Source organism: Bathycoccus prasinos (genome assembly GCF_002220235.1).
Source record: "Bathycoccus prasinos genomic : Chromosome_10".
NCBI classification, from domain to species: Eukaryota; Viridiplantae; Chlorophyta; class Mamiellophyceae; order Mamiellales; family Bathycoccaceae; genus Bathycoccus; species Bathycoccus prasinos.
Window position 1 is genome coordinate 251,021 of NC_023999.1, and position 27,777 is coordinate 278,797.

The following is a 27,777-nucleotide window of genomic DNA, read 5'->3' on the forward strand; positions in this document are numbered from 1 at the left end:
TCGTCTGTATCAGCAACCGCTTCGAGATGATGATTTCTTTTGCGAACGCGCGGCGTGTACTGCTATCATCATCTTTCTCGGGAAGTGCATTGTAAAACAAATTATCGTAGTATTACTGCTATAGCTTTATTAATTAATCATGCCTTTGGACCGGCCTTCAAACCCGGGCCGGTTCCTCTTCTTCTCTCTCCTATCGATGTTCTTTTCGATTTTCTCGTCCGCTTTCGCCTTGATGTTCTCCTTGCGCTTTTTCTTCTTCGCGTTTTGTTGGTCCTGAACCGTTTTCGTCCGCTCGTTCCATTTCTCTTTGTTCTTTTGTTTCTTCTTTTCTTCTCTTTTGACGGATTTGCGCAGAAGTTTCGGGTCGTCCAAGACTTTCTCTCCTCTCGCGCGTTTCAACGAAGCCTCCCAGGCGTGCTTCTCGGCGACGCGTTTGCCTTCTTTGGTTTGGTCGCCGCCAGCGTCGGCTAAATCTTTTTCTCGCTGAAGTGCTTTCGAGAGCAGATCTCTCTTCGTTTCTTTTTTCTTCTTGCCGTTTAATCTAGATGATGGAACCTCGTCCACGTCCACGTTACCAAACGCCAAGTTCATCTTCGGGTATCCGTCTTCTCCTCTGTTGGCGGCGGTTTCATCGCCCTTCTTCTTTTCGTTGCTATTATTCCTCATCGTCTCTCTCTTCTTCGCGTCCACGATCTTCTTCATCCTCTTCTCCCTTTCCTTCTTCTCCAATTTCATCTTCTCCCGTTGCTCTCTCCAATCTTTCGCGTCTTTCACCTTCTTCTCGTGTTCGCTCGCTTTCCGCTTCTCCCTCGAATCCTGAATTTTCTTCTCCAGACGTTTTCTCAACGCTTCTAACCGTTCGCTTTTTTCCTCCTTCGTCGGCGTCGAGGCGTCTATAACCATATCTTTGAACATACTACTCCCGTTTGATTCCTTCTTCTTCTCTCCGTTCGCTCCTTCCTCCTCCTCTTCCTCTTCCTCTTCGTCGCCGCTCCCGGATTCCTCCGCCTTCGCCGCGTTCGCCCTCCGCGCCTCGTCCTCTCCCTCCTCCTCTGTATCCTCCAAACCTTTCTTCCTCTTCTTTTCCATTTTCTTCTGCAGAGTCTCCGCGTTCGTGAGAACTAAATTCGGATCGAGTTTCTGTCGTTTCTTTTCCATCGTTTTCATTTTCACCATTCTTTTCTTCTCCGCGGTGGATTTTTGTGAGGCTTTTTTCGCCCCGAACCTGCCTAAAGAGGCCATCAGCATTTCCTCGTCATCGTCGTCGTCCCCGAAGGATTTCTCGGTCGCGAGGTAGAACTTTTGCGGGATGTGTTCGACGAGCGCGTCGAAAAAGTGAGAGTGTTCGTTCACGCGGGCGTTGATCGTCGTCGTCTGTTTTATTGTTGTTGTTATCGTCATCGAAAGAGAGTTAAGAAAGCGTCAGAGAGAGAAAGAAACGGCGGCGGAATGAGATGCTTTTCCTCTGATGTTTTGCATCTTCTTCTCAAAGTCGGATAGAACGAGAGAAAGAAAGAAAATGAAAGAGAGAGAGAGGAAAAGAGAGCGTGACGCTCCGGGTCGTACCATTAAAAGACGCGCGTTTATTGTTAGATTATGATGATGTGTGCGCGCGTATTATGAGGAGATTTCATAGGGAAAAAAGTCGTCATTTTAACGCTCGTGTGTATGCGCGCAAAGAATAATGTCTTCACCAGAAGAAGAGGAAAGGGACGGAGGAAGAAACAGAAGCAAAAGTCGTCAACCTTCGTCCTCCTCCTCTCTGTTCTTCGTTCGGGTGGATTTAGAAGAGGAGAATATTAATACGAGCGATGATGATGACGAGGAGGAGGACAAGTTCCCGTTCACCACCGGGAACAAAGTGAAGCGCTCGGAAGGGAGTTTGCGATTATTCCGAGAGGAAGAAGACCAAGAAGAAGACGACCAAGAAGGAATGCAAAACGCTCGCTCTCGTAATTCGTCGTCGTCGGAGTCGAAACTGGTCCTCGTGCCGTTCATTCCGTCCTCGTTCTCGGTGGCTGATTTCTTGGATTTTATCGCCCCAGTGAGAATGAAATTGAAAGAAGTGAGAGTGGTTGTTCCTCGAGAGCGAAAGCGCGAGGAAAGCGACAAAGCGAAGAATACGAATAATAAAAGCTCTTCGTATTATTATTTCGCGGCGATATTGCTCTTCGACGACTGCGAAAACGCGAGGATGTTTACGAACAACTTTCACGGGCAACCGTTTAGTAGCTTGAACGACGAGGAGATTTGCCGGTGCGTGTTCGTGAAGAGCGTGAAATTCGGGAAGAAAGATGATGATGATGATGATGATGATGATGATGATAAAGAGAAGAGCATCACTGAGCTTCCGGCGACGTGTCCAGTCTGTCTGGATCGGTTGGACGGGGACATTTCCGGGATATTGACGACGAGTTGCGGGCATCACTTTCATTCGGAGTGCATGTCCGGCGTGTCCGGGAGCGTCTGTCCGGTGTGTCGTTTTGCGTTGGACGCGACGGCGAAACGAGAGGCGAAATGTGAAAGTTGTGATTGTGCGAACGCGTCGTTGTGGACGTGTTTGATTTGTGGCGTCGTCGGGTGTGGGAGGTACGAGAATCGACACGCGGTTGCGCATTGGACGGAAACCGGGCACTGCTATTCGCTCGAAATTGGTAGCGGACGAGTGTGGGATTACTCCAGAGACCAGTTTGTGCATCGATTGATCGAAGGGAAGCATGGTTTGGTCGAGCTAACGCCGGACGAGAAAGGAAGGAGAGGTCGCGCGGGGAGACGCGTCGAAGGCCCAGGCGGAGGCGAAGGAGGGTACGCGACGAACGGCTATTCCGACCCTGACGTTTTGCACGAGGAAGACGATCCTGAACTCACGGAAGCGTTGGTCGCGTCCAAACTAGACGCCGTCGCGAACGAGTACGACCAACTGTTAGCCTCGCAATTGGACCAGCAAAGACAACATTACGAACGTCTTTTGATGGACGCCGCTTCGGATCAATCGGAGATGATGACGAAAGTTGAAACCATCGCCGAACAGGCGACGAAACTTCGCGTGCTCAATCGAAGAGCCGACCACGCCGAGAAGGAAGTCAAGCGCTTGGAAGAGGAAAACGTGTTTTTAAAGCAACTCAACGAGCAATTATTGAGAGACGCCGGTGAAATGCGAGAGACGAAGATGACGTCCTCGACGAAAGAGAAGGAAAAGATTGCGTCTCTGGAAGAAAAAGTGAGAGAGCTGGAAGGCATGAACCGAGATTTGATGTTCTTCTTGGAATCGAAAGAGACCATTCAGAAATCGAAAGGCTCGGAGTTGGACGCTCGATTCGGTAAGATCGAGTTAGAAGAGAAGGAAGAGACGCAACAAGGAGAAGTAGTACGCGGCGGGAAAATTTCTTCGAAGGATCGCATGCGAGCGAAACTGAAAGAAAGAAACAAGAAATAATTGAAGTCACTGGTAGACAAATAGCTGTATATGATAGAAGGAAAAAGCGCACGCATAGATTGTTAAAGCTTGTACAACATACAAATGTAGTATTATGAGGTAATATATTACACACTTCGATTCTTCTTCTTCTTCTTCTTCTTCTTCTTCTTCTTCTTACTTTCTTACTTCTCTTCATCTTCGCGCGTCGTGTTATTTTACAGAAAACGATTCGTTTTCAAATACAAACACGCCTTTTTGCGAAGATCATCCAAACAATAATATTAATAATAGTAACAGTACTCTACTAGTATACATGATGATCTCAACATATCTCATCGACATCTTCCTCTTATTAAGCGATATCCACAAAGCCGTCTCCCTCACCTTTCAAAAACGGCGAAATCATGGTATCGAGGGAGTGCGCGATGGCGCTCGCGTACGTGACGACGCACCCCGCCGACCAAAGAACGCTCAACTCTCCCGAAACGCCGTTCAACCCGGCATACGGATCACTCACAGTTTTTACAGCCTCCAAGTTTTGATAGTTATCTTCCAACCGTTTGATAATGCTCTCCCATTTCTCGTCGAACTCATCGTCGTCGTCCTCTTCTTCTTCGTCGTCGTCGTTCCCGTCGTCGCCACCTCCTCCGTTGTTTGAAATATCGTCGTTCCCGTCGTCGCCATCCCCGGTATCGTCGTCAAACGCCTCGTCCTCGTCTTCTGGCATCCCGTAATCCCCAATGTGCATCATCGATGGTGAATCCTCTGGTCCGCCAGGTCCGTCTTTCCTTCGTCTTTTTTTCTTCTTTTGAATTCGCGAGACTTTCGAGGGGCAAAACACTTGACTGTCGGAGTCTTTCTGAATTCTCTTCCTCGGGGGCGCGATGACTCGATTTTGAATGACATCACTCGATGATGCGCGGTAAAAAAAGCTTCGATGATTCTTCTTTTTCGTATTCGTCACAGAGGAGGAGGAAATTGAGTTGTTGTTCTTGTTGTTCCGTCTCACTAAAGCAGCCCTTCCGCAATTCGTCGTCGTTAACGGATTCATCTTTGCCGTTCAACGAAAGATGTGATCTATTCAAAAAGTCGTTACGAAATCAATCTCCCGAAACGTCGTCGATTTAATGATCTCTCCTCTCTTTGACTTTCTTGTTTTTCCTCTGTTTATATATATATGTGTGTGTGTATGTAAGAAAAAGCGGTTTAAAGACGAAACTTCTTCTCTCTTTCTCCGCGAGTGGTTTAAAACGGAGGCAACGAGCGTTGTTTGACGCCACGAACGCGCGAGAATGTATTGCGCAGTAATGAAGCAAGTTTGAAGAGAAATTTGACGACGTGTTGCAACGGAAAAAGATTTGGTTTTTCGGTTGTTTAGGGTTTGTGAAATATGAAAAAAGGAAGGAAAGTGGACTCAGGCACAAAAGCGTATTCACACACGAACGAGGAAACCGTACGAATGCTACGCATCTGCTTAACAAGATTCGGATGAGACGGAACTGGAATCAAAAGTCTATTTGAGAGCAATGATGCAAAGGTCTCGTAGCAGTAGTAGTATTACGTTCTCGTACTATAACAAAAAGTAGTAAAATCTTTCGTTTTCGTTTTTCGAATTGAATTTTGTTCTTCAAACTTAATCAATTCAATCTTTCGTTGTTGCGTTTTTGGGTGTAAACCCACCAACGTTGGTATTCGCTTTCTCTTCGAACTCTCTGGTTCGTCTATTCGCGTCGACGCAGAAAAAGGAGACTAAATTTTTAAACACGCCTTTATCGAACGGGTTTTTAAACGTCCCGTCCGTCGCTCGCAAATACGTGTACCGGTGCAAGTTCATCAACTCGTTGGTGGTGATGTTTCGGGCGACTTGCGCGAGTTGCGAGGAGACTAACAGCAGGACTGGGATTAAGACGGCGACGTCGCAGGCGACGAAGAATAAGACGCCGGTTTTCGAGCGTTGCTTTTCGGACGGATTTTCTTCCCAGACTCGAATGACGGCGACGAGCAAGGAGACGATCATGGCGAACGTTTCCAGGAGCAGAAAGATGACAAAGTCGCGGTGGTTTTTCGCGCCAACCGTGTTGCCCATCCACGGACAGTAGTGGTCGAATCTCCTGACGCACCGTTTGGCGATTTGGCAGTGTTTAGTTCCAGCCGGTTTGACTATTTTACACGTGACGCAAAGACGTTCCCAGTTGCCCGCCCAAAGCTCGGGGTGATCGAGCCACTTTAACGAGGAGGCGGCGGAGGAAGAGGTAATTTCACTACTACTACTACCTCCTCCTCCTCCTAATCCTGATCCTTTTTCAATGTCGTCGATATCGTCGCTGTGGTTGATTAGATTTTCAACCGACGACGACGCGTTTTTCAAACTCTTCGCGGCTAACTGCGCTCGCGTGGATACGAATCCGGGATCGGTATTCGCCACTCGCCAAAAGAAAATCAAACCGGTGATTGAGCTAATAACCACCATCCACGACCATGCTGCTAACGCGACGTCCACGCGGGGCGTCCCTAGCGGTCCGACGACGACAAAATTCACAAACATCAACGTCAACCCGCACACGACGGCTAAACAGAATATCGCCATGCCTTTTTGCGACCACCACGTCTGGCCTTCTTTGAGAGTCACCAACTGATTGGTCAACATGTTCGATAAACTCTTGTGACCTTTCTCCATGGCGAGTTGCGATGGGGTGTTTCCATCCGTATCTCGCGCTTTCAACAACTCTTCGCCGCCACATAAGGCTAAAACGTGCGCTGCTTCCGCTTTCCCTCGTATCGCCGCCCAGTGCAACGCCGTGCACCCTTCCCTATCCGGGCGCATCACGTCCGCGTCAAACGCCAAGAGTAACTTGACGACGTCTTTAAACCCTTTATACGCGCCCCAATGCAATGGACATCGCCTATCTTCGTCCATGCAATTCACGTCTAAATTCCATCGCAACAGAAAATGGTACAACATCGAAGCGTGGCCGTACTGCGCGGCGACGTGCGCCGCCGTGTACCCGCGAACATCTTGATTGTGCAGCTTTGCTTTTCGCTGCAAGAGTAATTCCGCGACTGGTAACGCGCCTCTCACTGCTGCCCAGTGTAACGCTGTTTGCCGTTCGTCGTCCCCGGCGTTCACGTCCGCGCCTAAATCCAACAAATACTTCGCGATCGCGACGCGATTGTTCAACGCTGCCCACTGTAAAGGCCGAAATCCGTTCGCATCTTTCGCATCTATTATGATCGAAGAAGACGGGGCGTTGTTCACGAAAAATTCGAGCTTTTCTTGGTTCCCGTACGCGGCCGCGCGCCAGACGTCCCACTCTTTCTCTTCCTCTTCTTCCCCTTTCTTCTTCGGTGCCGAAGAAGCGAGCGAGGAGTCTTCGTTCGTCGTCTTCGTAATGTCGTTGGTTGCCTCCATCTCTCTCTTTTATTCTAAATGGAAGTGGAAAAACTCTTCTCAACAAAGCAGCTCTCAAAACACGCGCACGAACACACAATGAAATAATGCACTCGATTTTGATGATCCCTCAAACACAATTTCAAACTCCTTTAGGATGACGACGACGAGATTGATGATGTTGACTCTCTTATGTGACTCTTTCTCTTCTTGTGTCGCGTTGTTTTTTGCGAGATTTGATTTTTCGAAAATTTCAACGGAACCCGTTCCTTTTGTTTTTCATTTAGGGTTTCCGTTGTTGCGAGCCAAGCTTTTTGTTTTGCCGAGTCAGAAAAAAAAAATCCATCATCATAAAAAAAGCAGTCGATGATGATGATGATGCAACAAGCGCAACAGCAGTACCACCAACAAAGGTTCGCGCACACGTGCGCGCGAAATGAGAGGAGGAATACCGTGAGGAGGTGCGTTTTGTTGTGGGATTCTAAGTCTTTTTTTATTCTCTGAACTCGTTTCTCTTTCTTTTTTCTCTCTTCGATTAAAGAGCTCTTCTTATTTCCATTCTGTTGTTGTTGTTGTTGTGGATAATGTTGCAAATGTACTGCGACTAATAAACGTGATGTTGTTCTCTCTTTCGTATCGCAGATTTTCTTCTTCTCAGCGACGAAGACAACAACGAGTTAAAGTCTCGGTCTCGATCGAAAGCAGCGCGAAAAAAGCCTTCTTTTTCCCCGGTCAAGGCGCACAAAACGTCGGCATGGCGAAAGAGTTGTGCGAAACCTCCCCGGAGGCGAAAAAAATGTTCGACACGGCGAAGGACATTTTAGGGTACGATTTACTCGACGTGTGCGTGAACGGACCGGCGGAAAGATTGAACTCGACGGAAGTGTCGCAACCGGCGATTTACGTGTCCTCGATGGCGGCTTTGGAAAAGATGAAATCAACCGCGGAAGGGCAAGCGGATATCGACGCCGTGGACGTGTGCGCGGGATTGAGTTTAGGCGAATACACGGCGTTGGCGTTCGCCGGGGCGTTTTCTTTTGAAGATGGGTTGAAGCTGGTGAAATTGAGAGGCGAAGCCATGCAAGCGGCGGCGGATGCGCAGCCGAGCAGCATGGCGGCGATTATTGGGTTGAGTTCGGACAAGTGCGAGGAGTTGTGTAAAGTGGCGAGCGAGCAAAGCGGGAAAGACGTGCGAGTGGCAAACTATTTGTGCAACGGGAACTACGCGGTGAGTGGTGCCATCGAGGCGATCGAGAAAGTCGAAGAGATTGCAAAACCAGAATTCAAAGCGAGAATGGCCGTTCGATTAGCGGTTGCCGGCGCGTTTCACACGGATTTCATGAAACCCGCGGTGGAAAAGTTAGAGAAACAGTTGGCGGAGACTCCCATCAACGCGACGAGAATACCGGTCATTTCCAACGTCGACATGCAACCACACACGGACGCGGATTCGATCAGAAGGACGTTAGCGACGCAAGTGACGAACCCGGTGAGATGGGAAGGGTCCATGCAAAAGTTGATCGAGGAAGGTTTGGAAGGTGGCACGGAAGTTGGACCCGGGACAGTCATCTCCGGCATCATCAAGAGAATCGATAAGAAGTTGCCGGTGGTGAATTACACCGTTTAAAAATCTCGGCGAGTGAATACGAATACGATGAGCTTTTATTATTACCTAGTATATAATTTGGAACCTATTCTGTGTTATACAAACTGCTACTAGTAAGAAACGAGCGCAACATGAATCTAATCTAATCGTCGTCGTCGTCGTCGTCCAACTCTTTTAAACTTGCCGTCTTGATGAACGGAAACGTCTTTTGCAAACTCTGCGCGGTTGCCGCGGCCAACGGCTTCGGGCCTCGAAACCCCAAAACGACGTTCCCTTTCCTCCCGTCCACCTCTAAACATTTCACGACGCCCCCGTACCCTTTCACTCTATCCTCGATGCTTTTCAAGTGCGCTCCGACCGCCTCTTTCGTCAACTCCGGAGGCGCCTGCCCGACGTCTCCGCTCACGTTGATTACTTCCTTAAACGCCTTCTCGCCGAACGTTTTCCTCAACACGGATTCCACGCCGCCTTTCATCGTCGCTTGCGAACTCGCGCACGACGCGCACGCGCCTAACAACCGAACCGCCACGATCCCGTCTTCCTCGGAAACCGCGACCACTTCGATGTTTCCGCCGTCGTTGATCACGTACGGCCGGATTTCCTCCAACGCTTCGTCGACAGTTTCTTTCGTCAGTCTCGGATATATCTTCTTCTTGTTTTCTTCTTCATCTTCTTCTGAGCGCACTTTGCCTTTCCTCAGCATGGCATCTGCCACGTCTTGAAACGGAGACACCATTTCGATGGTATTCTTCGCATCGCCTTTCCTCTTTTCGCCCCCTGAATCGTCCAAAAAGTCGTCTCTCTCCTCTCCCGTCGTCTGAATCTGACTCGTCGCCTTCGCCGCTCGAATAATAGAAACACCACCACGCTTTCGTTGTTGGCGGCGTCCACTTCCTCTCCGCAACCTTTCCCTAGTGTGTATGACTTTGGTGTTTTTATCATCATCGTTGCACTCGTAACAACAACACCGTTTTAACTGCAAAAAATGACCACCCGTGCTACTACTTTTAATACCTCTCGTCGTCATCATATTTGTTCTCGTCGAAGTCGTCGCATAATCTGTCGTCGTTCGCTGTTGTTTTAATGCCGCACTAATGGCAATAGATAAACAATCCTTCCTAAAAGACTTTCAAGTGTAGGGTAGCAAACCCTAAACATTCGAGACTGAAGCAAGCAGCGGTAGGAGTAGGAGCAGTGGTGTTATTCTATTTACGCGCGCGAATACACGAGAGAGAGAACGAGAGATCGAGATTTAGAAGAGAGATTTCGTTTTTGTTCGCGCGTCGTTATTACATGCGCTGCTTGTTTCAAAAACAAAGAGGAGGAAGAAGAAGCGTCTCATCATCATCATCATCATCATCGGTTTTGTTCAACATCTCGAATACAATGCGAAGCTGTTTGAACGCATCGTCATCGGGAAGCGGCGTTCTCTCTGCGAGCAGAAACACGACGACGACGACGACGACGACAAAAAATGCGATGTTGGAACGACGAAAGAGTATGACAACGACACCGACGTTTCCCCGACGAATGAATAACGCAAGGAGGAGGAGGAGTTTTTTTGCGTCCTCGGTGTCGAAAGGATTAGGAGGAGGAGATGCTTCAAACGCGTCTTCGATAGCGTCGTCGGCGCAAGAACGATTATTGGAAGAGGAAGGAAAGTTTCTTCTCAAAAACGAAGTCCTCACAACTTTGGAAAAAGGGTTATCGTACGAAATCAGAACCGGGTGTTTAAACGCGAGAGGGAAAAAGTACAGCAATTTTGAAGAGTTTTTAACCGCGCAGTTGACGCTGTTGAGCGAGGACGCCGCGGTGAAGAACTCGGTAAAGTCGAGCGCGATGGTTCGAAGGATGAAGGAGGATGGAGTTTTATACGGACGGTTACCGGCAAGCGAACGCGAGAGGATGTTGACGAACATGAAAGGGGCGCTGCCGATTGTGTTGGCAGAGGTTTCGAGTAACGCGAGTGATTCAAAGGGTACGAGGAACGACGAGAGAAGCGCGAGTGGGAACGAAAGTAGCACGAGTGGTGGTGGTCTTAATGGTAGCGCTCAAGTTGTCGCCGGGTGGCAGCCGCCGCCGAGCGCGAAAAGAACCGCATCGTCACCACCTTCTTCTTCTTCTTCTTCTTCTTCTTCTTCCTCCTCCACCTCCTCTTCATCTTCTATGAAGAGCTTAGGGGTGTTGTCTTCCTCAACCGTGCGAAAGGAAACGTCATCTTCCGTGGCATCGAAACAACCAATCGTCGAAGATGTAAAAGATAAGAAAATGCCTACGGTTATTGTATTCGATTTAGAAACGACCGGTTTATCTAAAGAACGCGATCGTATCGTTGAAATCGCTTGCGTGGATTTGTCCGACGTGACGTCGGCGGCCTCGGTGGCGGGAGATGGAACAGATATCAAAAATTTTCAAACCTTAGTGAACCCGGGAAGATTTTCTATCCCGTCGCACGTTCAAAAACTCACCGGCATCACGAACGCGATGGTATCCGCGCCAGATATTCCGAGTTTTCAAATGGCTGCCGAACGATTCGAAGCGTTCATCGAAGCCGCGCGATTGAAAAACAAAGAATCTGGGGACGGCGCGTACAGCGGCGAAGTTTTGTTAGCCGCGCACAACGCGAGGCAATTCGACAGTTCGTTTTTACAGAGAGAGTATTGGAGACTTGGCCGCGAAATGCCTTCGCACTGGCGGTTTTTAGACACTTTACCTTTATCTCGATCCGTTTTGAAGAAATCGGGAAATACAAAGTTCACCTTAGATGCTTTGAGAGAACACTACGAGATCACCATCAACGAAGGCGACATGATGCACCGAGCGTTTACAGACGTTAAGGTGCTTTCTAGAATTATTCATCAGCTTTTAGCGGATAACGAGAGAGCAAACACTCGCTTCTCGGAGGATAAAGTAGGATTGTTAGATTCGTATTCGTTTTCGCTCGGCGATCCGGGCGCGGGATCTTTGAAAAGGCAAATCGCCGCCGCGACGTCGTCGACGACGGGCGCACCGGCCAATCAACCGTGGTTTTCGGGAGGTACCACGAGAACGTCCACTGGTGGCATTGCCGATGCCGTGGACGCGTGGGAAAACGTCCGCGCCATGAGCGGCGAAGACTTTGGCGTCGACGAAGATTTCAACGGCGGAGACGACGATTCTTCCTCAATCATGTACAACTTAAAGCAACAAAACAAGGAGGAGTCCGAGGAGGCGAAAACCAGAAATCGTTTAAAGCGACCGTTTTGGGCGCAAGCTGATCCAATCAACGGATTTGCGCCACCAACGCTCGATTTTGCAAAGCTTTCGACCACGGACGAGAACGATGATAAAGATCTCCGGGCGCTTCGCAACGACATAGACGCGTGGAAAGAGACGCCAATTCGAGAGGCGTTCGGCGCAGGATCTTCCTACGAACTGGACGAGAAAACTTTGAAAGCGCTAGAAACTGAAGGCGTGGACACCGTGGAGGCTATTTTGCGCGTATGTCCGCGAAAATACCAAGAGTATTCGCCCATGTCCAACGATTTGCGACCTGGCACGTCGGTTTCCTTACTCGGCCGCGTCGTCGGCGTCCAAGTTGCACCGTTTACTCGTGGGAGGTCGAGGCAACCGAACGTGATTACGTTGGAAACAGTGAAAACGTCCGAAACCAACGAGGCTAGCGAAGGAGAGGGTTGGGGCAAAAGTCCGCAACGGTTCAAAGTGAAAATTTGGGAGTACTTGACCAAAGACGTCAAGAGTTCGTTGACGCGAGACGCGATCGTAAAAGTGCGAGGAACTTTAGGCAATTTTACTGGTTCTGAATTTTCCGTCGAGTCCGCAAAAATTCTAACCGATGCTCAAGATGTCACGCCAATCGGCGAAGCCGGCGAAGTCGTCGCCACGTACGCCAAGAAAGCGTCCATGACGAACGAAGAGTGGCACAAAGCTATCCCTCGCGCGCTTGAGTTTTTCTTGAAGAAACTCAAAGGCGATCCGTTGGAAGTCTCTTTGGGTAAAGAAAACGCTTTGTTGAAAGAGTTACAACTGGTTTCGCACGCGGAAGCCGTCGCGAGCATTCACGCGCCGGCAACGGTGGAACAAGTCGCTCGCGCGAGAGAACGCTTAGCGTTTGAGGAGCTTTTGATTTTACAAGTTCAATTAATGGGTGAACGTAAGCGCTTACAATCGTTAGCCGCGGAGAACGAAGGCGAAGGCGATAAGGAAGGTATTTCCATCGTTTCTACGCACTTGTGCGATCAACTTCGCAAAGAGCTCTCGTTTTCCTTGACGAGGTCGCAAGACCAAGCGTTGGAGGAGATTTTAACCGACATGGCCGGTCCGGCGCCGATGTTGCGCTTACTCCAAGGCGACGTCGGGTGCGGTAAGACCGTCGTTGCCGCGTTGGCGTTACTCGCGGCGGTGGGAGCTGGACACCAAGGCGCACTGATGGCCCCGACGGAAGTCTTAGCCAATCAGCACTACAAAACTTTATCGGACTTGTTGAGAGAAATGGGCCCGGATGCGCCAAAGTGTGAAATCATCACCGGGAGTACGAAGCAAAAAGAGTTGAAACTGATTTACGAGAAGATTGAATCTGGAGAGATTTCCATCGTCGTCGGCACGACTTCGTTAATCAACGAAAATGTAAAGTTCAAATCGCTCGGTTTAGCCGTCGTCGACGAGCAACACCGCTTCGGCGTCAACCAACGCGCCAAACTCCTCTCCAAAGGTGGGGAACCGCCGCACATGTTGACCATGTCTGCGACGCCCATTCCTCGAACGTTAGCGATGACTAAGTTCGGTGAGATGGCGCTATCTGTCATCGAAGAGAAACCCGCCGGTCGTTTACCAATCTATACGAAAGTTCTCGACCCGTCTGAACACGAAATCGCGTTCGAAGCCATCCAAGAAGAGACGCAAAGAGGCGGTCAGGCGTACGTCATCTTGCGTTATGTCTCGGACAAAGACACGGAGAAGAACCAGACCAAAGGCGCGGAGGAAGAATTCGAGCGTTTAAAGCTCAGACTTCCAAGCGTCAAGTTCGGTCTCTTACACGGCCAACTCTCCTCGGAGGAGAAACAAAACGCTCTGGATCTCTTCGCCAAAGGCGAAACGCAATGTCTCGTCGCCACCTCCGTCGTCGAAGTCGGCGTGGACGTCCCAAACGCTTCTTTGATCGTCATCGACGCCTCTGGTGGCGGCGGATCTGGAGGTTTCGGTCTCGCCGCTTTGCACCAACTCCGCGGCCGTGTCGGTCGCGGCTCTCGTCAGTCCCGGTGCTTCCTCTTAAACACGCCGAACCCGGACGAAGATCGCGAAGAACGCGCTCGCGACCGCCTCACCGTCCTCGAAAAAACCAACGACGGCTTCCGCGTCGCCGAATCAGACTTACAACTTCGCGGTGCCGGCGATCTGTGGGGTTCCAAACAATCCGGAAACAGCGTCGAGTTATTCCACGCGAGTTTAGCGACCGATTTATATTTACTCGAAAGCGCTCGCAAAGCCGCCGCGGAACTCGTCGCGGCGAGCGAAGTCGAAGCAGCGCCGACGACGGCGATGATGAAATCCTTACTCCCCGCGCCCGTGCAAATCGCGTTGGAGAAGAGGGCGGTCGTCGATTTGAGTTTAGAGGCGAAGTTTTGATACTTATCACGCGTCGATCGATGGTCGGCACTAATATGTGATATGTAATATGACATGTTGAGTTCAAATTTCATCCATTTTTTTCACTCACCCTGCTTCACTAAAAACACGTATACATTAACTTAATAAAAATGGGTTGCGTCTCGTCCTCTCCGACTACGAAGAACGGTGAAGGTGATGGTGCCTCTTCTTCGGGAAAGAGCAGGTTCACCCAGACAACGCTAACAACAGAGTCGGCTTTGGGTGAGCGCACGTCGTCCTCCTCCTCCTCTAGGGAAGATGTTCTCCACGCTTTGGGAACGACGACAACGGTTTCCAATCCCTCGTCTGCGTCGGATCGGAAGAGCGGGAACTCGAGCAGCACGAACAGCGAAAAGAACAACAACGCGAAGAATACGAAGAATAAGAAGAACAAACAGCAGCAGGAGCAGCAGCAGCAACCACCGCAACAACAACAGAGACGAGGGATATTAAAAAGCGCGAGTCACGATCGGTTCCAAAATCAAACGCCGCCTCCGTCGCCAAATTACGAGTTTTTATTGTCCAACGCGGTGAGTTTGCGGGAGGACGATACCTTGAGCATGAGCAACGCGAGTCGATTGAAGAAAGCCGGGAGCGCCGGGGCGTTACAGATTGACCTCTCTCGAGTGCACGAGAACGATAGGAATGGCAGTAGTAGTAATAATAACAACAACTCCGTTGATGAGATGACGACGACGAGCGGCGCGTCCAGTCCGGAGAGAAATACCGAGTCGAACATTTTCTCGAGACTCCCTCCGTCGCCGACGGGGACGAAAAGTGGCGTGAAGCGGATATCGTTCGCGACAGATTTAGTGGACGTGATGGAAGACGACTCGCTGGTGGAGGAAGAGGAAGAGGAGAAGACGAGGCACTGGTCAACGAGTTTATTTCGAGGGAGTAAGAGAGATAGCGAGGATTTAGCGGAGGAGATTGCAAACGTGAAGAGAGGAGGAGGCGGAGGGAATAGTAATAGTAACAGTAATAAGACTCTCGGATCGAAGAATAACGGCGGTGGTGGCATTATTAATGTCGATAATTCGTTCTCGTCGGAAGATATCGACGTTTCGAAAATGTTTGAAAACGAGGACACGGAAAACAGCGGAGGAACCGGTACTGCCGGCGGTAACTTTGAAGATGAAGACTACGAGGAAGAAGAGTATTGGTTTCACGGGATTTCTGTGAGTACACAGAGAGCGCGGTCGGAGGTGTTGCACGCGCGATTGCAAGCCGCGGAAGGCGAGACGGAACGTTTGCGAGAGAACTCGAACGATAGTAGGAAAAAATTAGTGGAATTGATCATCTCGACTGGAATCACTCGGGAAGAGTTGCAGCCGGAAATTGAAGATTTGAAAGAAGAAATTCGGAAAGGTAAAAAAACGAGACGGACGAGAAGCGTGGAAACGATGGACATTCAAGAGGAGGAGGGAGAGGAGAGGCCGTTCGTATACGACAGCGAGCGAATTTCAAACTTGTTGCACAAATTTTTAGAAAAGATTGAAAGCTACGATTCAACCACCTCCGCGGCGGCGAGCGGAGGTTCCTCTCCAACCAACACCGGTAATGCCACGTCGCCTCGGCGAGAGCGACAGCAACCCGTCGCTTTGACTATTTTGACGCACTGGGCGAGAACCGGCGACGCTGAAGCCGCGTTATCGAGAGCAGAGTTGGAAAAGTCGCGTTTGGCGCACTCGAGCGCAAAATGGACGTTACAATCCGCCATGCAAGCGGTAAAAGATACCATGACGCGAGAAACCGTCGTGAAGGAGAAACTGAAGCGTCGGCAAAAGATTTTGGAGATTGCGACCAGAAGGAGAGAGTTAGCGAACGAAGATTTGAAAACGGCCGAGAATCGATTGGAGCGCGCGCAAGAAATTCGAACAGATATGAACGTCGCACTGGCGAAAGCCGTCGGAGATTTTGAAACTTCCAAAGCCGCTCTGGTATTGTGGAAGAAAAGGCGCAACGGCGCCATGATGACGTTTAAAGATGCCATTAACGAACTGACTGAGGAAACGGTCATTGAAGTTAATTCTAAAACAAAAGAGTTTGTCACCAGAGCGACGAAAGCGTCCGAGGCGTTATCCTTAGCGTACACTGCGTTAGGCAGTCGATTACAAAGAGCACTAGATGAAGGTTCGAGGCATCGCCCAGAGCCAAAAGACGAACAAAATTCGCGCGCGTTGAACAACGACGCTCGAGCGGCATTCGTTGCGCACAATCGCGCGGAGCAAGCCATGAACGCGCCAATTTCATTACATTTTGCCAAACTCAACGCGTTAGAATCCTCTACCAGACACTTGTTAGCCGAGTGCGAAGAGGAGGTCACCAAAGGCATCTCGCAATTTTACGAAGCCTTTCGCGTTGAACGAGAAGCGAGAGAGAAATCGGAAACGGCAAACTTGGACGCGAAGATTTGCGAGACGACTTTAGAAGTTGCGCAGTCGTACGCGCGAACCGCGGACAGAGCGTACGACGACGCTTTGTATTTCGCGCAAAGTACCATGGAACAAGAAATTCAAGAAGTAAACGAAGCTATGATTGTGACCAAACGTCGATTGGAGGAAGCGAGAGAACACGAGCGTTCAGCGCAAGCGCAATTGTCCGAATCGATTGCGAAATGGGGTAAAAAGAAAGCGCTGATGGGTAAAGATAACGCCAAATCTCCATGGAGAGCTGTCACGAGAGCAGTGAACGACGTTCATGATCTTTCCACCGTCATCCGTGGACGAGAGATGATTGCAAAACCCGAGGACGACAAGGTATCGTTTCCCGTGCATTATTTGAAGGACGAAGACGGGGTCATGAAGACGCAACTGAGCATGGAAAGCATTCCGGAAATGCACAAAAACTCAAAAGTTTCGTTCAACATTTCCGAAAGTCTTTTACACAGGTCGATTTCCAACAACAGTAATAACGCTTTGTTAGCCATGCAACAACTCCAAGGCGGCTCTTCTTCTGCAGCTGCTGCAGCCGCTGCGAGTGGAGAACAAGGCGTCAACGGTTTGACGCTTCAACAGACGGACTCGCAAGCGTCCATCGCCTCCACCAACTCCGACCTCGAAAATCTCATGCAAACGTTATCGGGTGGGAGTTTAACCGCACCGGAAGCAAAGAAAAGAGCGACTGTGCTCGATACAATAGATAAGCAAGCGGTGGAATTCAAGAACGAAGCGGATGTAGTTCGCGCGACGCGCTTGGTCGAATTGAAAGCTCGAGAATCGGTGGAAGATTTTAGCGGGCACGCTCATCAAACCGGTACGTTCTATTGAAATTGGTTGCATCTATTGTGTGCATAGCCTTATAATTGTGTGTGTGTGTATATATATATATATCATTATTTTGTATATCATTATTATTATTAACATTTAGGTAAACAACAACTCCCTTTCTTTTTCTCACATCATAAATATGTGCGCATGAACGCGCACACACACTCTCCCTTCTTCATCTTATTATTAAAACAATTACGCTTTGATGTCAAAAGCCACGCCAGTCTTGTACGTCTTGCTCGCCAAGTGCGCTTGCACCACCACGTTCGCTTTCGCGCCGTCGCAAATCGAAAGCTCCTTCGCCAAATCCACCGTGCCTTGGCTGTTGTACACCGCGCGCGCCCCGGAGTTGGAGTTTTGCAAACCAACCGCGTACGCCAAACTCCCCGAACTTCTCCCGACGACGCACTCAATCGCACCGTTCACGTCTGAATTTAACTTTGAGCTCATTCCAAACTTTAACCGGTCGAGACCGTTATCGGCGGCTAAGGCGTAGGTGGTATCGCCTTGGCATTTTTGCAAGGCGACGCCGTACGACTGCACTTGCCCTGAGGTTGTCACCGTGCCATCCACACCAACGACCGTCCCGTTGCCCAGAATATCCGAACACACGTTCACAGATATCGCGTTTGGCGACGGTAACGCCATTTCGCACTTGACGCCAACGCCTCCGGTTGCGTATTGCGCGCACGCTTTTTCCAGAACGTTCGCTTTCAACGCACCAATTTTGGAGACGTCCCCGGTTTTCAATTCAACCTTCATCCCGTTCAAAAGAACATCCGTCGCCGTCAACGTCGCCAAAACTGTTTTCACGTTCGCGTCTAAAACGATGTCCGCTTTGATGCCATCGACGACATCTCGCGAGATGGTCGTTTTATTGCTCAACGAGGAAGTGTTGGTGCTGATGAGAGTTTCCGATTTCGTCCCATTCGCGGTGCTGTTGATGGTAATTTTATCGCTCAATTTCAAATCTTTCGTGAGGACGTTGGAGATGGATTTGCCGATTTCGGAGAAATACGTCGTCATTTTATTATAATAGAGTAATAATAACGTGAAGAATAAGACTTTTTAGCAAGTCAGATGGATTTTGCGCTCTCGTTTGATGCGATAGAGAAGAAGCAAAAGAGAGAGAAAAGTGGGGAATTATTGCTGAGTCATAAAAAATAGAGACCCCTTCAAAGGGGGAAAACAGTCAAGTCCTCTCGATTTTTCCGTCGCGTGACGTAAATACCGCTTTTCAAATTCGCAGAGGTAGATGATATGTGATGTATGTATAGTAAAGTGTAATAAATTAAAAGTAATCTCCTCTCGTTGTTTTCGAGCGATGATTTTATGTTCTATGTTTGTTCTGGTGTTATAGTAGTACGTGAGGTACTTTCTTCTCGCGGCTTTGAAATATCTCTGGTATCTTTATCTTCGTCCGGGTCCCGCTCCCGCGCCGTAATAGCCTCGGCTCACCGGCGGAGTCGTTCCGTATTGCTGCGAGGAGTACTCTCGAGTGGTGGTTTGACCGCCTTTCGTTTCCGAACTTTCTCTGTACAACGGCCTGCTCTCGTCGTTGTTGTTCGTTCCACCCCCGTAACCCCCGCTACTTCTATTGTTCTTTTGTCTCAATCGATACCGAACGAAGCGTCGGTACATCGAGCGCAAGACCAAGTAGATGATAACGACAGCTAAGCCACCCATGATGGCACCGGTAATACCGTCGGATTCGCTAATGGTCAAATGAAACGTGTCCACGAGCCAGTCACGGAGGCCTTCGAAGGCAAACTCGATTTTGTTGGCGGTCCAGTGGATGGCGTTGCGCACCGGTTCCGGGAGGAAGCTAAAGAATTCGTCGTATTTGTTCTTCCGTTGTTCGATTAAGGTAACATCGACATCCGAAGCTAAAGCCGGGGCGCCAGACGCTTGGAGTCGAGCGACTATGGCGCCGAGGACGTCTGGGTCGGAGAAGCGTTCAGCGATGAGAAGCTCTTTCGAGTCCACGTCGTCGGTTAAGACAACCATGCGGATTTCCGTGGCAGTTTCTCCATCAGTCGCAGCGGTCGCAGTAGTTGTTTCTTCGGTGGTGGATGCGGCGAAGTTTTTGGATTTAGCCATAGCCATAGGTTTTGCACCTGCTGGTTTTGCGGAGGATGAAGAAACCTTGTCCTTGTTCGTCAAAGACATCTTCATCGAGGACGTAGTCGGAAGCGCAAACGACTTCGAAGTGCTCTTTCGGTTCGCCACGGCAGCGTTCAAAGTCGCATCTTTCTTTGCTTTCACTTTCTTGATGTACTCGTTCAAGTAGTCTCTGTCGTCATCGTTCGTCTTTTCCTTGAGCGCCTTTCTCGGACCGCTGGAAGACGACGACGACGAAGTAGAAACGCCAAGCTCGGGTCTAGATTGCGCCAAACCGAGCGCGGCGGCGTGGCGTGCAATAGATCGGCTTCTCAACACCGCTTCTTTCGCTCTCGATTTGACATCCGCTGCGCCATCCTTCGGAGCTTTCGCCAGGGTTGCTTCTTCGCCGATGACAGAATCGCGAACGGAAACGAGGACGACATCTTCAAGATTAGCGTCCACTGCCTCGGCAAACACGCCCTTTGCGGCGATTTCGTCCGCCTCGGTAAAGTTCGCCGCCGTAACGCCTTTCAAAAGAAGCGTGGTTTCTACGGCTTTACCTTCGTCGACGGCGAGCAACGCAGCTGAGATCTCATCGATCGATTCTTGCACCGGATACGACTCGCCCGTTTTGACTCCTTTCGCTTCCGATTCGCGAATAAGGTCGATGCCTTTCGACGCGCTGACATCGACTTCAACAACTGGGTCGTTAAGATCAACGACGCTGTTCGTGTCTCGATTCTTCATAGTCGTTACGACGGCTTTGTCTTCGTTCGCATTCGTCATGGCGTCTGCAACCGCCGCCGGCGTACCCGCTGGCACTTCAACTTCTTCGTCGTTGCCCGAGAAGTTTAAGATGCTGCTCGAATCATCGTCGTCGCTGCTGCTGCTGCTGCTGCTGCTACTCGAAGTCGTCGAGGACGAGGACGACGAGGACGAAGTGGACGTGTACTTGGACGAGGGAGAAGAAGTGTAACTCGAAACGCTCGAGCTCGAATCCGTCGGAAACGAAACTTCAGACTTCAACACAGTTTGCACCTCGTTCTCGCTGTCTTCTGCCGTCGAGGCGAGATCTTCGTCGCGAGTGTCTTGGTCATCGATGACCTCTTTCAACACTTCTTTCGATTCTTCGATGGCTTCATCGATGTCCTCGACGGTCGCGGCTTTGTTAGTGTACGGCGTACCCGTGGCGTCGAGGTTTTCCTTCTCAGCCTCGATTTCCTCGGCGCGGTGTTGCAAGTTCTCCTCTTGGAGCTTAAACACTTCACTCATGGCGTTCGCTTCTTCGACCAACTCGATCTTCTTGTTGAGCAAGTCCAACTCCGCCAACTTGGCTTGTCTTTCATCCATGTCGTCGACGGTTGCGCCGAGCGTTTGAATCTCTTCAATCAACTTCTCCTTTTCGGCGTCGTAGGAAGACAACTGCATTTGCAAACGCGAATTCTCCGCCGCTAACACTTCTTTCTCGGAACTAACTTGCGCTTCTTCGCTTTGCACTTGGCTGATTGTGACCTTATCCGTCGTAATCTCCGCATTTGCGTCGTCCAATTGCTTGGATAAGTCTTCGACGTCGTCTTTGTAGTTCTCGGCGTCGTCCTTCGCGCCCTTGTAGTCGGAATACACCTCATCAATCTGCCCTTTGGCTTCGTCCAACTCGTCGTCTTTGTCCTCTAAAGCAGCTTCGGCTTCTTCCAACTTGGATTGCAACTCTTCAATCTGCGAGGCTAACTCTTCTGCTTCGGAGGTGTCCGGCTGCGGCACACCCGCGGCGTCTGCTTTCACCGCCTCAGACGCATCGTTCAACTCGCTCATTTTGACCGCCAACTCTTTGTACTCTGATGAGCTGGAAGACATCTTCGACATCGCGTTTAACACTTCCGTTTGCTCCGTCATGATTTCATTTTGCGCGTTGATTGCTTCCAACTTCGTTGTCAACTTTTCCAACTTATCCTCCAACTCCGGTTCCGTCAGCGGCTCTTCCGGTTGAATCGCGTCCAGCTTGGTTTCCGTGAGCATCTTTTCCTGTTCCGCGATGCGAATCTCTTGTTCGATTTGCTCGACTCTGTTTTGCGCTTCCTCGATCGCGACTTGCTCCTCCAAAGTGTTGTTTTCGTCCTTGACGTCTTCCAACTCCTCTTTGATCTCGTCGCAATCGTCTTGATTCATCCCGGCTTTCGCTTCGCGCGTATCCTTGGGCGTAAATCGGCTCATGATTGAGGCAACTTTCGGTCGCACGGACGTGTGCGACACTGAAAATGGGTTCGTCGCGTACGGGTGCGCGACGGAGACTTTCGACGATGTTGATCGAGTAGCGTAGCCCGTCGACGGTTTACCCGAGGAGGACGAGGCATCGCTCGATCTCGAACTGAACATGTTCGCGTACTTGGCCGCGATTGAGTTCGTGTTCGATGACGCCGATTTACCAGACGTCGACGCGTCGCGACTGTACAGAGATCGAGCCGACGAGGCCAAATCCGAGTGTAAAGACGGGGCCGCCGCCGCCGCCGCCGACGCCGACGACGTAGAAGACGTAGAAGCATACGCAGATGTCGCGCGTGGTCTCAAATACTTTTGCGCAATCGGTGACAACGAACGCATAGAGTGCGAAGTCGTGATCGGCACGTATTTCGACTTTTCCGAAGCCGCCGCAGCGGAAGAAGTAGAATCAATCGAACCCGTCGCTGCAGTTTTCGTCGTCGACGACAAAGACTTCTCCGTCTCTTCGCTCGCCTCTTTCAAAAGCTTCTCGGCTTCGACTTCCATGTTCACGGAAGAAGTTAAAGAAGAAGCTTTGGGTGTGGAGGCGATTGGCTTCGTCTCCACTTTACCTTCCAACTCCTCCCCATTCACCGTCTTCCCAGACTTCAAGGAGGACTTCAAATCCTCCAAAGACGGATCTTCGTCCGCGCGCGCGTCGAGCGCCGTTTTCACCGCCGAGGAGAGATCGCCGCCGCCGGAAGAAGAACCCGAGGAAGACGAAGCAACGCTCGCGGCTTGTGAGCTGCTACTCTTCGCGGAAAAGTACGCGTCCAATGCGTCCTTATCCGAAATACTCTCGTCAATCTTTGTTCCCGACGTAATCGTCTTCGATCCGTCGTCTTCGTTTTTCCGCGACGCTGAAAACTCCACCTTTGTCTTTGCCTCCTCCGCGGTCTCTGCATCATCATTCGACGACTTCTTCTCCTCGGACAACTTCTTCTCCTCGGACGCTTTGTTATTATTACTCGCGTTATCATCGAAATTAAAGTACCCGTCCAGCTTTTTCATCGTCTCGTCCGTCTCTCGATCGTCTCTCGCTCTCTCTTCGTCTCCGTCTCTCGAGAGCGATTCGATCGTCGTCGACCCCAATTTTCCTTCTCCCGCAACTCTTACAGCGGGTGCTTTCGGCGGCACCAAAACATCGCCGAGTTTGCTTTGAATGCGCTGCTCGTATTTCCCTCCTAACGACGCCACGTGGTCGTTTTCTCCTTTCGTCGTGTGCGCGAGCGGAACGTGATGTTCTTTCGCGTTCCTCTTCAAAGACGAGGAAGATGATGATGATGATGTCGACGATGATGAGCCGCGGACCTGGGTTTCCCCAACACCATGCACGACATCATCTCCCGAGGAACGATGATGTTTTTGCGTCTTCGCCTCCGCATAAGGAGAAGACAAAGCTAAAGTAAAAACCCCGACCGTTCCAAACGCGAGATTGAGTAAAGAAGTCTTCGATGAAGAGGATCTCCTCCTTTTCTTCTCGTTGAGAGACATCTTTACAGTAATATGTTCTTCTTTTGCGATAGAAAATAATAGCGCGCTTCTTTGGGAGAAACGAAGAGGTGGTTTTTGAACCCGTCAAAAAAAATGTTTAGGGTTTTCAATTTTTGTGTGTGTTTTGCTCTTTTTTGGGAGAAAAATCGAGAGTTTTTTGTAACACGCTCCTCTCACACCACGAGACGCAACAAAAACAGTCTACCATGAGTTCTGCGCTGAGAAGAACCATCAGAGGTAGGATTAAAAAAAGTCTTCTTCTCTCGTTGTCACGTTCTCGTTGTCTTCTTCTTCTTGTTGTCTCGTATTCTTGTCGTCTTCTTCTTCTTCTTCTTTTGATGATGATGAAGACCGGATAAGTGATTGATGTGGTTTATGTGTCTCATTTTTTCTCATTTTCCCGATCCTCTTTTTCTCTCTCTTCGTTTCCTTTCTGTGGAGAGAGAACGTGCAAATCTATGTATTCTATCCGTGAGAACTCGCGTCGTCGTCGGTTTGGTGCGCGTCTCTTTTTGGTATCTCGGTATCGTTCGAACGCGAGAGCATTGATTGTACCGAACGCTTTTTACTGATGCTCTCTTTCTCTGATGAACAAACAATACACAGATGTCGCCGCACGAGCAGCGGCGCAAAAAGGAACAAACCCACCAAAAATACCACCGAGAGGGGCGGCGACCACCTTCACGACTTTTTCTTCCCCGGCGAACGAGAAAGTGGACGCGTATAAAGTCGGCGACTCCACGAACATCAAATGGCACGAAGGTTCCGTGGATGTGCAAACTCGGGAGAAAACTATGGGCCAGAAAGGATGCGTCTTGTGGTTTACCGGTTTGTCCGGCTCCGGGAAGAGCACCGTGGCGTATACGCTCGAGCACGAGTTGTTTAAAAGAGGGAACAAAGTCGTCACTTTGGACGGGGATAACATCCGACACGGATTAAATTCGAACTTAGGTTTTACCGCGGAAGATCGCGAGGAAAATATTCGCCGCATTGGCGAAGTTTCCAAGTTATTCGCGGACGCCGGGATGATTACGTTGGTGTCGTTTATTTCGCCGTATAAGAGAGACCGCTTGAAAGTTCGAGAACGCGTCGGGGATAAGTTTCTCGAAGTGTACATGAAGATTCCGTTGAGCGTGTGCGAAGAACGCGATCCAAAAGGTTTGTATAAAGCCGCTAGAGCTGGGAAAATTAAAGGGTTTACCGGTATCGACGATCCGTACGAGGAGCCGGAAAATGCGGAGATTGAAATGAAGGTTGCCGGGGAAGACGGAGTGTTGGCGCCGCCGCGAGAGATGGCGCAAGAAATGGTCAAGATTTTGGAACAAAAAGGTTTCTTGAGTGCGTAATTTCTTGTTCGTTATTGTTAGTAGAGAGAAGAAGAAGAAGTATACCTATTATCTATATATCTATCTATATATTAAAAGTCAACCTAATGAAAATTGTATACGTACTACGAACTGCCTCATTAGTTTCTCACGAAAGAACTTTGCACCCATCTTCTCCTCATTTCCGTCTCGTCTTTCCTATTCTTGATTATGCGAGCAAACTTCGTGCACTCAATCAAAGAGAAGTGCTTCTTGTTATCGTTGTTATCGCCGCCGCCGCCGCCGCAAAAATCCTCCACTAAACCTTCGTTGCTAAAAAAAATCGAACGCGTTCGATCGCTCCGGACGTAAAAATGGTCGCCCAATTTTTGTCCGTCTCTTCGCGCGTTTTCGAAACGAACTTCCGCTAAATCACCAACCGCGTAATCTCTGACTAAACATCTACCTTGGCCATTACGTTTTAACGCGTTTGCGATGTTTTCGATGGCATTTTTGACCGTTTCTGGACTCAGCGCCGATAAGACGAAAACGCAAGTGCACACGTCCACCGCATTTTTAGGCACGGCTCCTTTCTCGCACACATCTTCCTTGGTAATGTCACACACGAACTCTCGTATCCTTAACTGGTCTTCTTTTGATAACGTTTCTTCTTTCCGTTTCCTCAAAACCTCGATCGCGTTCGCGGAATAATCGCAACAGTACACCACCGCGGTCGGGTCGTTCTTAATAATCGGAAACGCCGAATTCCCGACGCCACATCCGAGCTCTAAATAGACCCTGTTTTCCTCCGGCAACGGTTTCACTTCCACTTCATCTTTCGTCGTGCTTTTCATAACTTCGCTCGGCTCTGCCGTCGTCGTGTCAAACTCGTCCACTTCGATGTGTTCCGGCATCGGTTCCTCCGTCTCTCTCCATTCTGGTTTACGAAAACATTCCGGGAACTCGCGGTAAAACCACTCGCGGTCGTTGAAGAAGTTCCCCTTGTGCGTCTTGTAAAACCGGTCCCAGTTCTTCGAGGCTTCTTGCTCGTACTTTTCCACCCAGAACTTTGACGCTTGGAACTTGTCCCGCGCGTAAAACGATTGAGACATCTGCGATTCGTTCGATTCGCGCGAGGTCGTTCGCTCGGCTTCTCTCCAAAACCAAATGCTCCCCCAATACACACACACACACACACACACACACACACACACACAATCGCTCGTCACTCTACTCACAATAAATCCTCCTCAACGACAGAGGCGCAAACACGTGTGATTATATAGATGCTAACGAGTACACCTCTCCTTTCTTCTCCTTCTCTCGCCAAATCTCGCAGCACTTCTCGTATCGGTCGATGCTTTTCCTGCACAACTCAAAGTTCACCGTGGAGCTCGACACCAAAGACTTCGTCGTCGGTAAACTCGCGATGCACTTTTGAATGTTGCACGCCAAAGCTTTGCACTTGATTTCACAAATATCCGCGTCTTTTCGAGGTTTCTTTTTTGATTTTTGGTACACGAACGGCGTGTCGATGGCCATGTGTGCGTGGGTGCTTTTGAAGACTTTTCCCGGGAAGAGAAAGGAAAAATGTTGGTGTTGTTTTGTTGCACGAAACGGCTTCAACGTCGCACACAAACGACTGCGTTACAACTGTGCTAAAACAACTATGTTCATCTATTCTACCTATTCAGAGTATATAATTCTACGTTTTCTATGTGTTCTGTTCTTTTTTTCGATACACGTGACTCTTCGAGACGACGAGGTCCAAGACGACGTCCCACGGATCGAGCGGGATTTCATCCGCGTCGACTATTTGCGCGTCAAACGCGAGTCCTATTTTCACCGCCTCTCTGCCTTTCCCTTCGCTTAAAAACTTATCGTAATACCCTCCACCTCTCCCTAACCGTTTACACGTCTCGTCGAACGCTAAACCAGGTGCGATGACTAAATCTAACTTCTCGTTTTCCTTCAAATCCGCCACGTCTTCGCGCGGCTCGTTCGTCCTCCAATCCAACTCCGTCGGCTCCATAATCCCCATCGTTCGCTTCTCCAAGTCCTTCTCTATATCTCGTACGCGTAAAAACCGAACGTTTGAGTTTTTATCGTCCACGATTGGAACGTACACTTTAACCCTTTCTTCTCCGAATTCGGAAGAAGAGGAATCGAGTGCCTCGCGAATCAACACCGAGCAATCCACCTCGTGTAACTTCGGGTGCGCGATGTACACGCACATCGTTCTCGCGTTTTTAAACGCGTCCAACTCTAACACTTTCTCGCAAATCACTTTCGAATCATCTCGTCTCTTCTTCGTCGTCTCGTCTTCTTCGCGAGAAGAAGAAAAAGTTGCTTTCAATTTCGCTCTCACGCGCGCTCGCAACGTCTGCTTCTTCTCTTTCTGTCGTTCTCTCGAACAAAGATCGTCACCGTCCATCGAAAAAGTCGCCATATATACGGAGGAGGACGAAAAGACGCGCCTTCTCGAAGAGTATCTCGCCGATATACGAGCCGCGACAAATCGAATTCGCGACGAAAGCATACGCACGGAGAGAGTATATTGTGCTGTAACGAATTTTCCCCCTAAAAGTGGACTTTCCCTAAAAAGGTCCGCGGGGGCACATTTCGCCTCATTTTTATTCCATCAGTGTGTCGCGCGTCCTCCGCGGCGGTGCTCTTCTCCGTTCGAGAGAGTGAGACGCTCAAACGGAGCGCGGAGAATGGTGTACGCGTATAACCTGCCCGATGTACACGGCGAACGCGGGTATGATGCGTATTATTCGTATTATTCCAGCAGCGCGTATCCAAGTCTCGGGAGCGGCACGCACGTGACTTCCCCGAATACCATTCGTGGCCAAGGCGCATCGTCAGCGCACGCGCACAGAGCGAAACTCACGAAAGACCCATTCTCTGGCCTGGACGTGTCCTCGCACATCGTCTCGGCGTTAAACTCCACCGGGAACACGCAAAGATACGACGTGAATCACGACACGATGTTTCAAAATCCAAACTCGCAGTGTTTCGTGAAACCGATCGAGGAAGGCGGCGTCGGCGCCATGGCGAGTACGTATTTGATTTGTTTTGATGATGTTTTGAGAAACTGACCGTGTTTATCTCTCTCTCTTTCTCTCTTTTCTTTACGCTCTTTTCTTCTCGCGTATTTTCAACAGTTATGTTCATATTCATCTCCGCGGTGGTCGTCGGCGCGATACCGCAATACGTCAAGTTGGTCGTTTTAGGGAACGCGGACGGTTTATCCCCCCGTCACAGCCTACTGCTAGATGGCGCTATTCTCC

The 27,777-nt window shown here is 49.7% G+C and overlaps 15 protein-coding genes across 15 annotated transcripts; 6 read left to right on the top strand and 9 right to left on the bottom strand.

The window, feature by feature from the left end:
- Positions 1-129: 129 nt before the first annotated feature.
- On the bottom strand, positions 130-1,401 carry Bathy10g01370 (predicted protein; the record flags this gene model as incomplete). The annotated part of the gene is made up of 1 exon (XM_007510559.1): positions 130-1,401. One exon carries the CDS (start codon positions 1,399-1,401, stop codon positions 130-132), a length of 1,272 nt encoding a protein of 423 aa, XP_007510621.1.
- Positions 1,402-1,684: 283 nt separating this feature from the next.
- On the top strand, positions 1,685-3,436 carry Bathy10g01380 (predicted protein; the record flags this gene model as incomplete). The annotated part of the gene is made up of 1 exon (XM_007510689.1): positions 1,685-3,436. One exon carries the CDS (start codon positions 1,685-1,687, stop codon positions 3,434-3,436), a length of 1,752 nt encoding a protein of 583 aa, XP_007510751.1.
- Positions 3,437-3,770: 334 nt separating this feature from the next.
- Bathy10g01390 (unknown protein) lies at positions 3,771-4,469 on the bottom strand (the record flags this gene model as incomplete). Its single annotated transcript, XM_007510488.1, has 1 exon — positions 3,771-4,469. One exon carries the CDS (start codon positions 4,467-4,469, stop codon positions 3,771-3,773), a length of 699 nt encoding a protein of 232 aa, XP_007510550.1.
- A 591-nt stretch (positions 4,470-5,060) lies between these two features.
- Positions 5,061-6,827, bottom strand: Bathy10g01400 (predicted protein; the record flags this gene model as incomplete). The annotated part of the gene is made up of 1 exon (XM_007510505.1): positions 5,061-6,827. One exon carries the CDS (start codon positions 6,825-6,827, stop codon positions 5,061-5,063), a length of 1,767 nt encoding a protein of 588 aa, XP_007510567.1.
- Positions 6,828-7,172: 345 nt separating this feature from the next.
- On the top strand, positions 7,173-8,433 carry Bathy10g01410 (malonyl CoA-acyl carrier protein transacylase; the record flags this gene model as incomplete). The annotated part of the gene is made up of 2 exons (XM_007510427.1): positions 7,173-7,267; positions 7,449-8,433. 2 exons carry the CDS (start codon positions 7,173-7,175, stop codon positions 8,431-8,433), a joined length of 1,080 nt encoding a protein of 359 aa, XP_007510489.1.
- Positions 8,434-8,554: 121 nt separating this feature from the next.
- On the bottom strand, positions 8,555-9,439 carry Bathy10g01420 (nitrogen-fixing NifU domain protein; the record flags this gene model as incomplete). The annotated part of the gene is made up of 1 exon (XM_007510704.1): positions 8,555-9,439. One exon carries the CDS (start codon positions 9,437-9,439, stop codon positions 8,555-8,557), a length of 885 nt encoding a protein of 294 aa, XP_007510766.1.
- A 359-nt stretch (positions 9,440-9,798) lies between these two features.
- Bathy10g01430 (ATP-dependent DNA helicase RecG) lies at positions 9,799-14,037 on the top strand (the record flags this gene model as incomplete). Its single annotated transcript, XM_007510446.1, has 1 exon — positions 9,799-14,037. The coding sequence occupies one exon, from the start codon at positions 9,799-9,801 to the stop codon at positions 14,035-14,037; it is 4,239 nt and encodes a 1,412-aa protein (XP_007510508.1).
- A 131-nt stretch (positions 14,038-14,168) lies between these two features.
- Bathy10g01440 (unknown protein) lies at positions 14,169-17,327 on the top strand (the record flags this gene model as incomplete). Its single annotated transcript, XM_007510642.1, has 1 exon — positions 14,169-17,327. The coding sequence occupies one exon, from the start codon at positions 14,169-14,171 to the stop codon at positions 17,325-17,327; it is 3,159 nt and encodes a 1,052-aa protein (XP_007510704.1).
- Positions 17,328-17,522: 195 nt separating this feature from the next.
- Bathy10g01450 (unnamed protein product) lies at positions 17,523-18,353 on the bottom strand (the record flags this gene model as incomplete). The annotated part of the gene is made up of 1 exon (XM_007510430.1): positions 17,523-18,353. One exon carries the CDS (start codon positions 18,351-18,353, stop codon positions 17,523-17,525), a length of 831 nt encoding a protein of 276 aa, XP_007510492.1.
- A 384-nt stretch (positions 18,354-18,737) lies between these two features.
- Positions 18,738-23,180, bottom strand: Bathy10g01460 (kinesin K39; the record flags this gene model as incomplete). The annotated part of the gene is made up of 1 exon (XM_007510479.1): positions 18,738-23,180. The coding sequence occupies one exon, from the start codon at positions 23,178-23,180 to the stop codon at positions 18,738-18,740; it is 4,443 nt and encodes a 1,480-aa protein (XP_007510541.1).
- Positions 23,181-23,767: 587 nt separating this feature from the next.
- Positions 23,768-24,526, top strand: Bathy10g01470 (adenylylsulfate kinase; the record flags this gene model as incomplete). The annotated part of the gene is made up of 1 exon (XM_007510693.1): positions 23,768-24,526. One exon carries the CDS (start codon positions 23,768-23,770, stop codon positions 24,524-24,526), a length of 759 nt encoding a protein of 252 aa, XP_007510755.1.
- A 119-nt stretch (positions 24,527-24,645) lies between these two features.
- On the bottom strand, positions 24,646-25,596 carry Bathy10g01480 (predicted protein; the record flags this gene model as incomplete). The annotated part of the gene is made up of 1 exon (XM_007510567.1): positions 24,646-25,596. One exon carries the CDS (start codon positions 25,594-25,596, stop codon positions 24,646-24,648), a length of 951 nt encoding a protein of 316 aa, XP_007510629.1.
- Positions 25,597-25,762: 166 nt separating this feature from the next.
- Bathy10g01490 (predicted protein) lies at positions 25,763-26,026 on the bottom strand (the record flags this gene model as incomplete). The annotated part of the gene is made up of 1 exon (XM_007510554.1): positions 25,763-26,026. One exon carries the CDS (start codon positions 26,024-26,026, stop codon positions 25,763-25,765), a length of 264 nt encoding a protein of 87 aa, XP_007510616.1.
- A 172-nt stretch (positions 26,027-26,198) lies between these two features.
- Bathy10g01500 (putative ligase) lies at positions 26,199-26,933 on the bottom strand (the record flags this gene model as incomplete). Its single annotated transcript, XM_007510661.1, has 1 exon — positions 26,199-26,933. The coding sequence occupies one exon, from the start codon at positions 26,931-26,933 to the stop codon at positions 26,199-26,201; it is 735 nt and encodes a 244-aa protein (XP_007510723.1).
- A 268-nt stretch (positions 26,934-27,201) lies between these two features.
- On the top strand, positions 27,202-27,777 carry Bathy10g01510 (predicted protein (Partial); the record flags this gene model as incomplete). Its single annotated transcript, XM_022379223.1, has 2 exons — positions 27,202-27,544; positions 27,652-27,777. Coding segments are annotated over 2 exons (469 nt in total), but the record flags the coding sequence as incomplete, so codon positions are not given.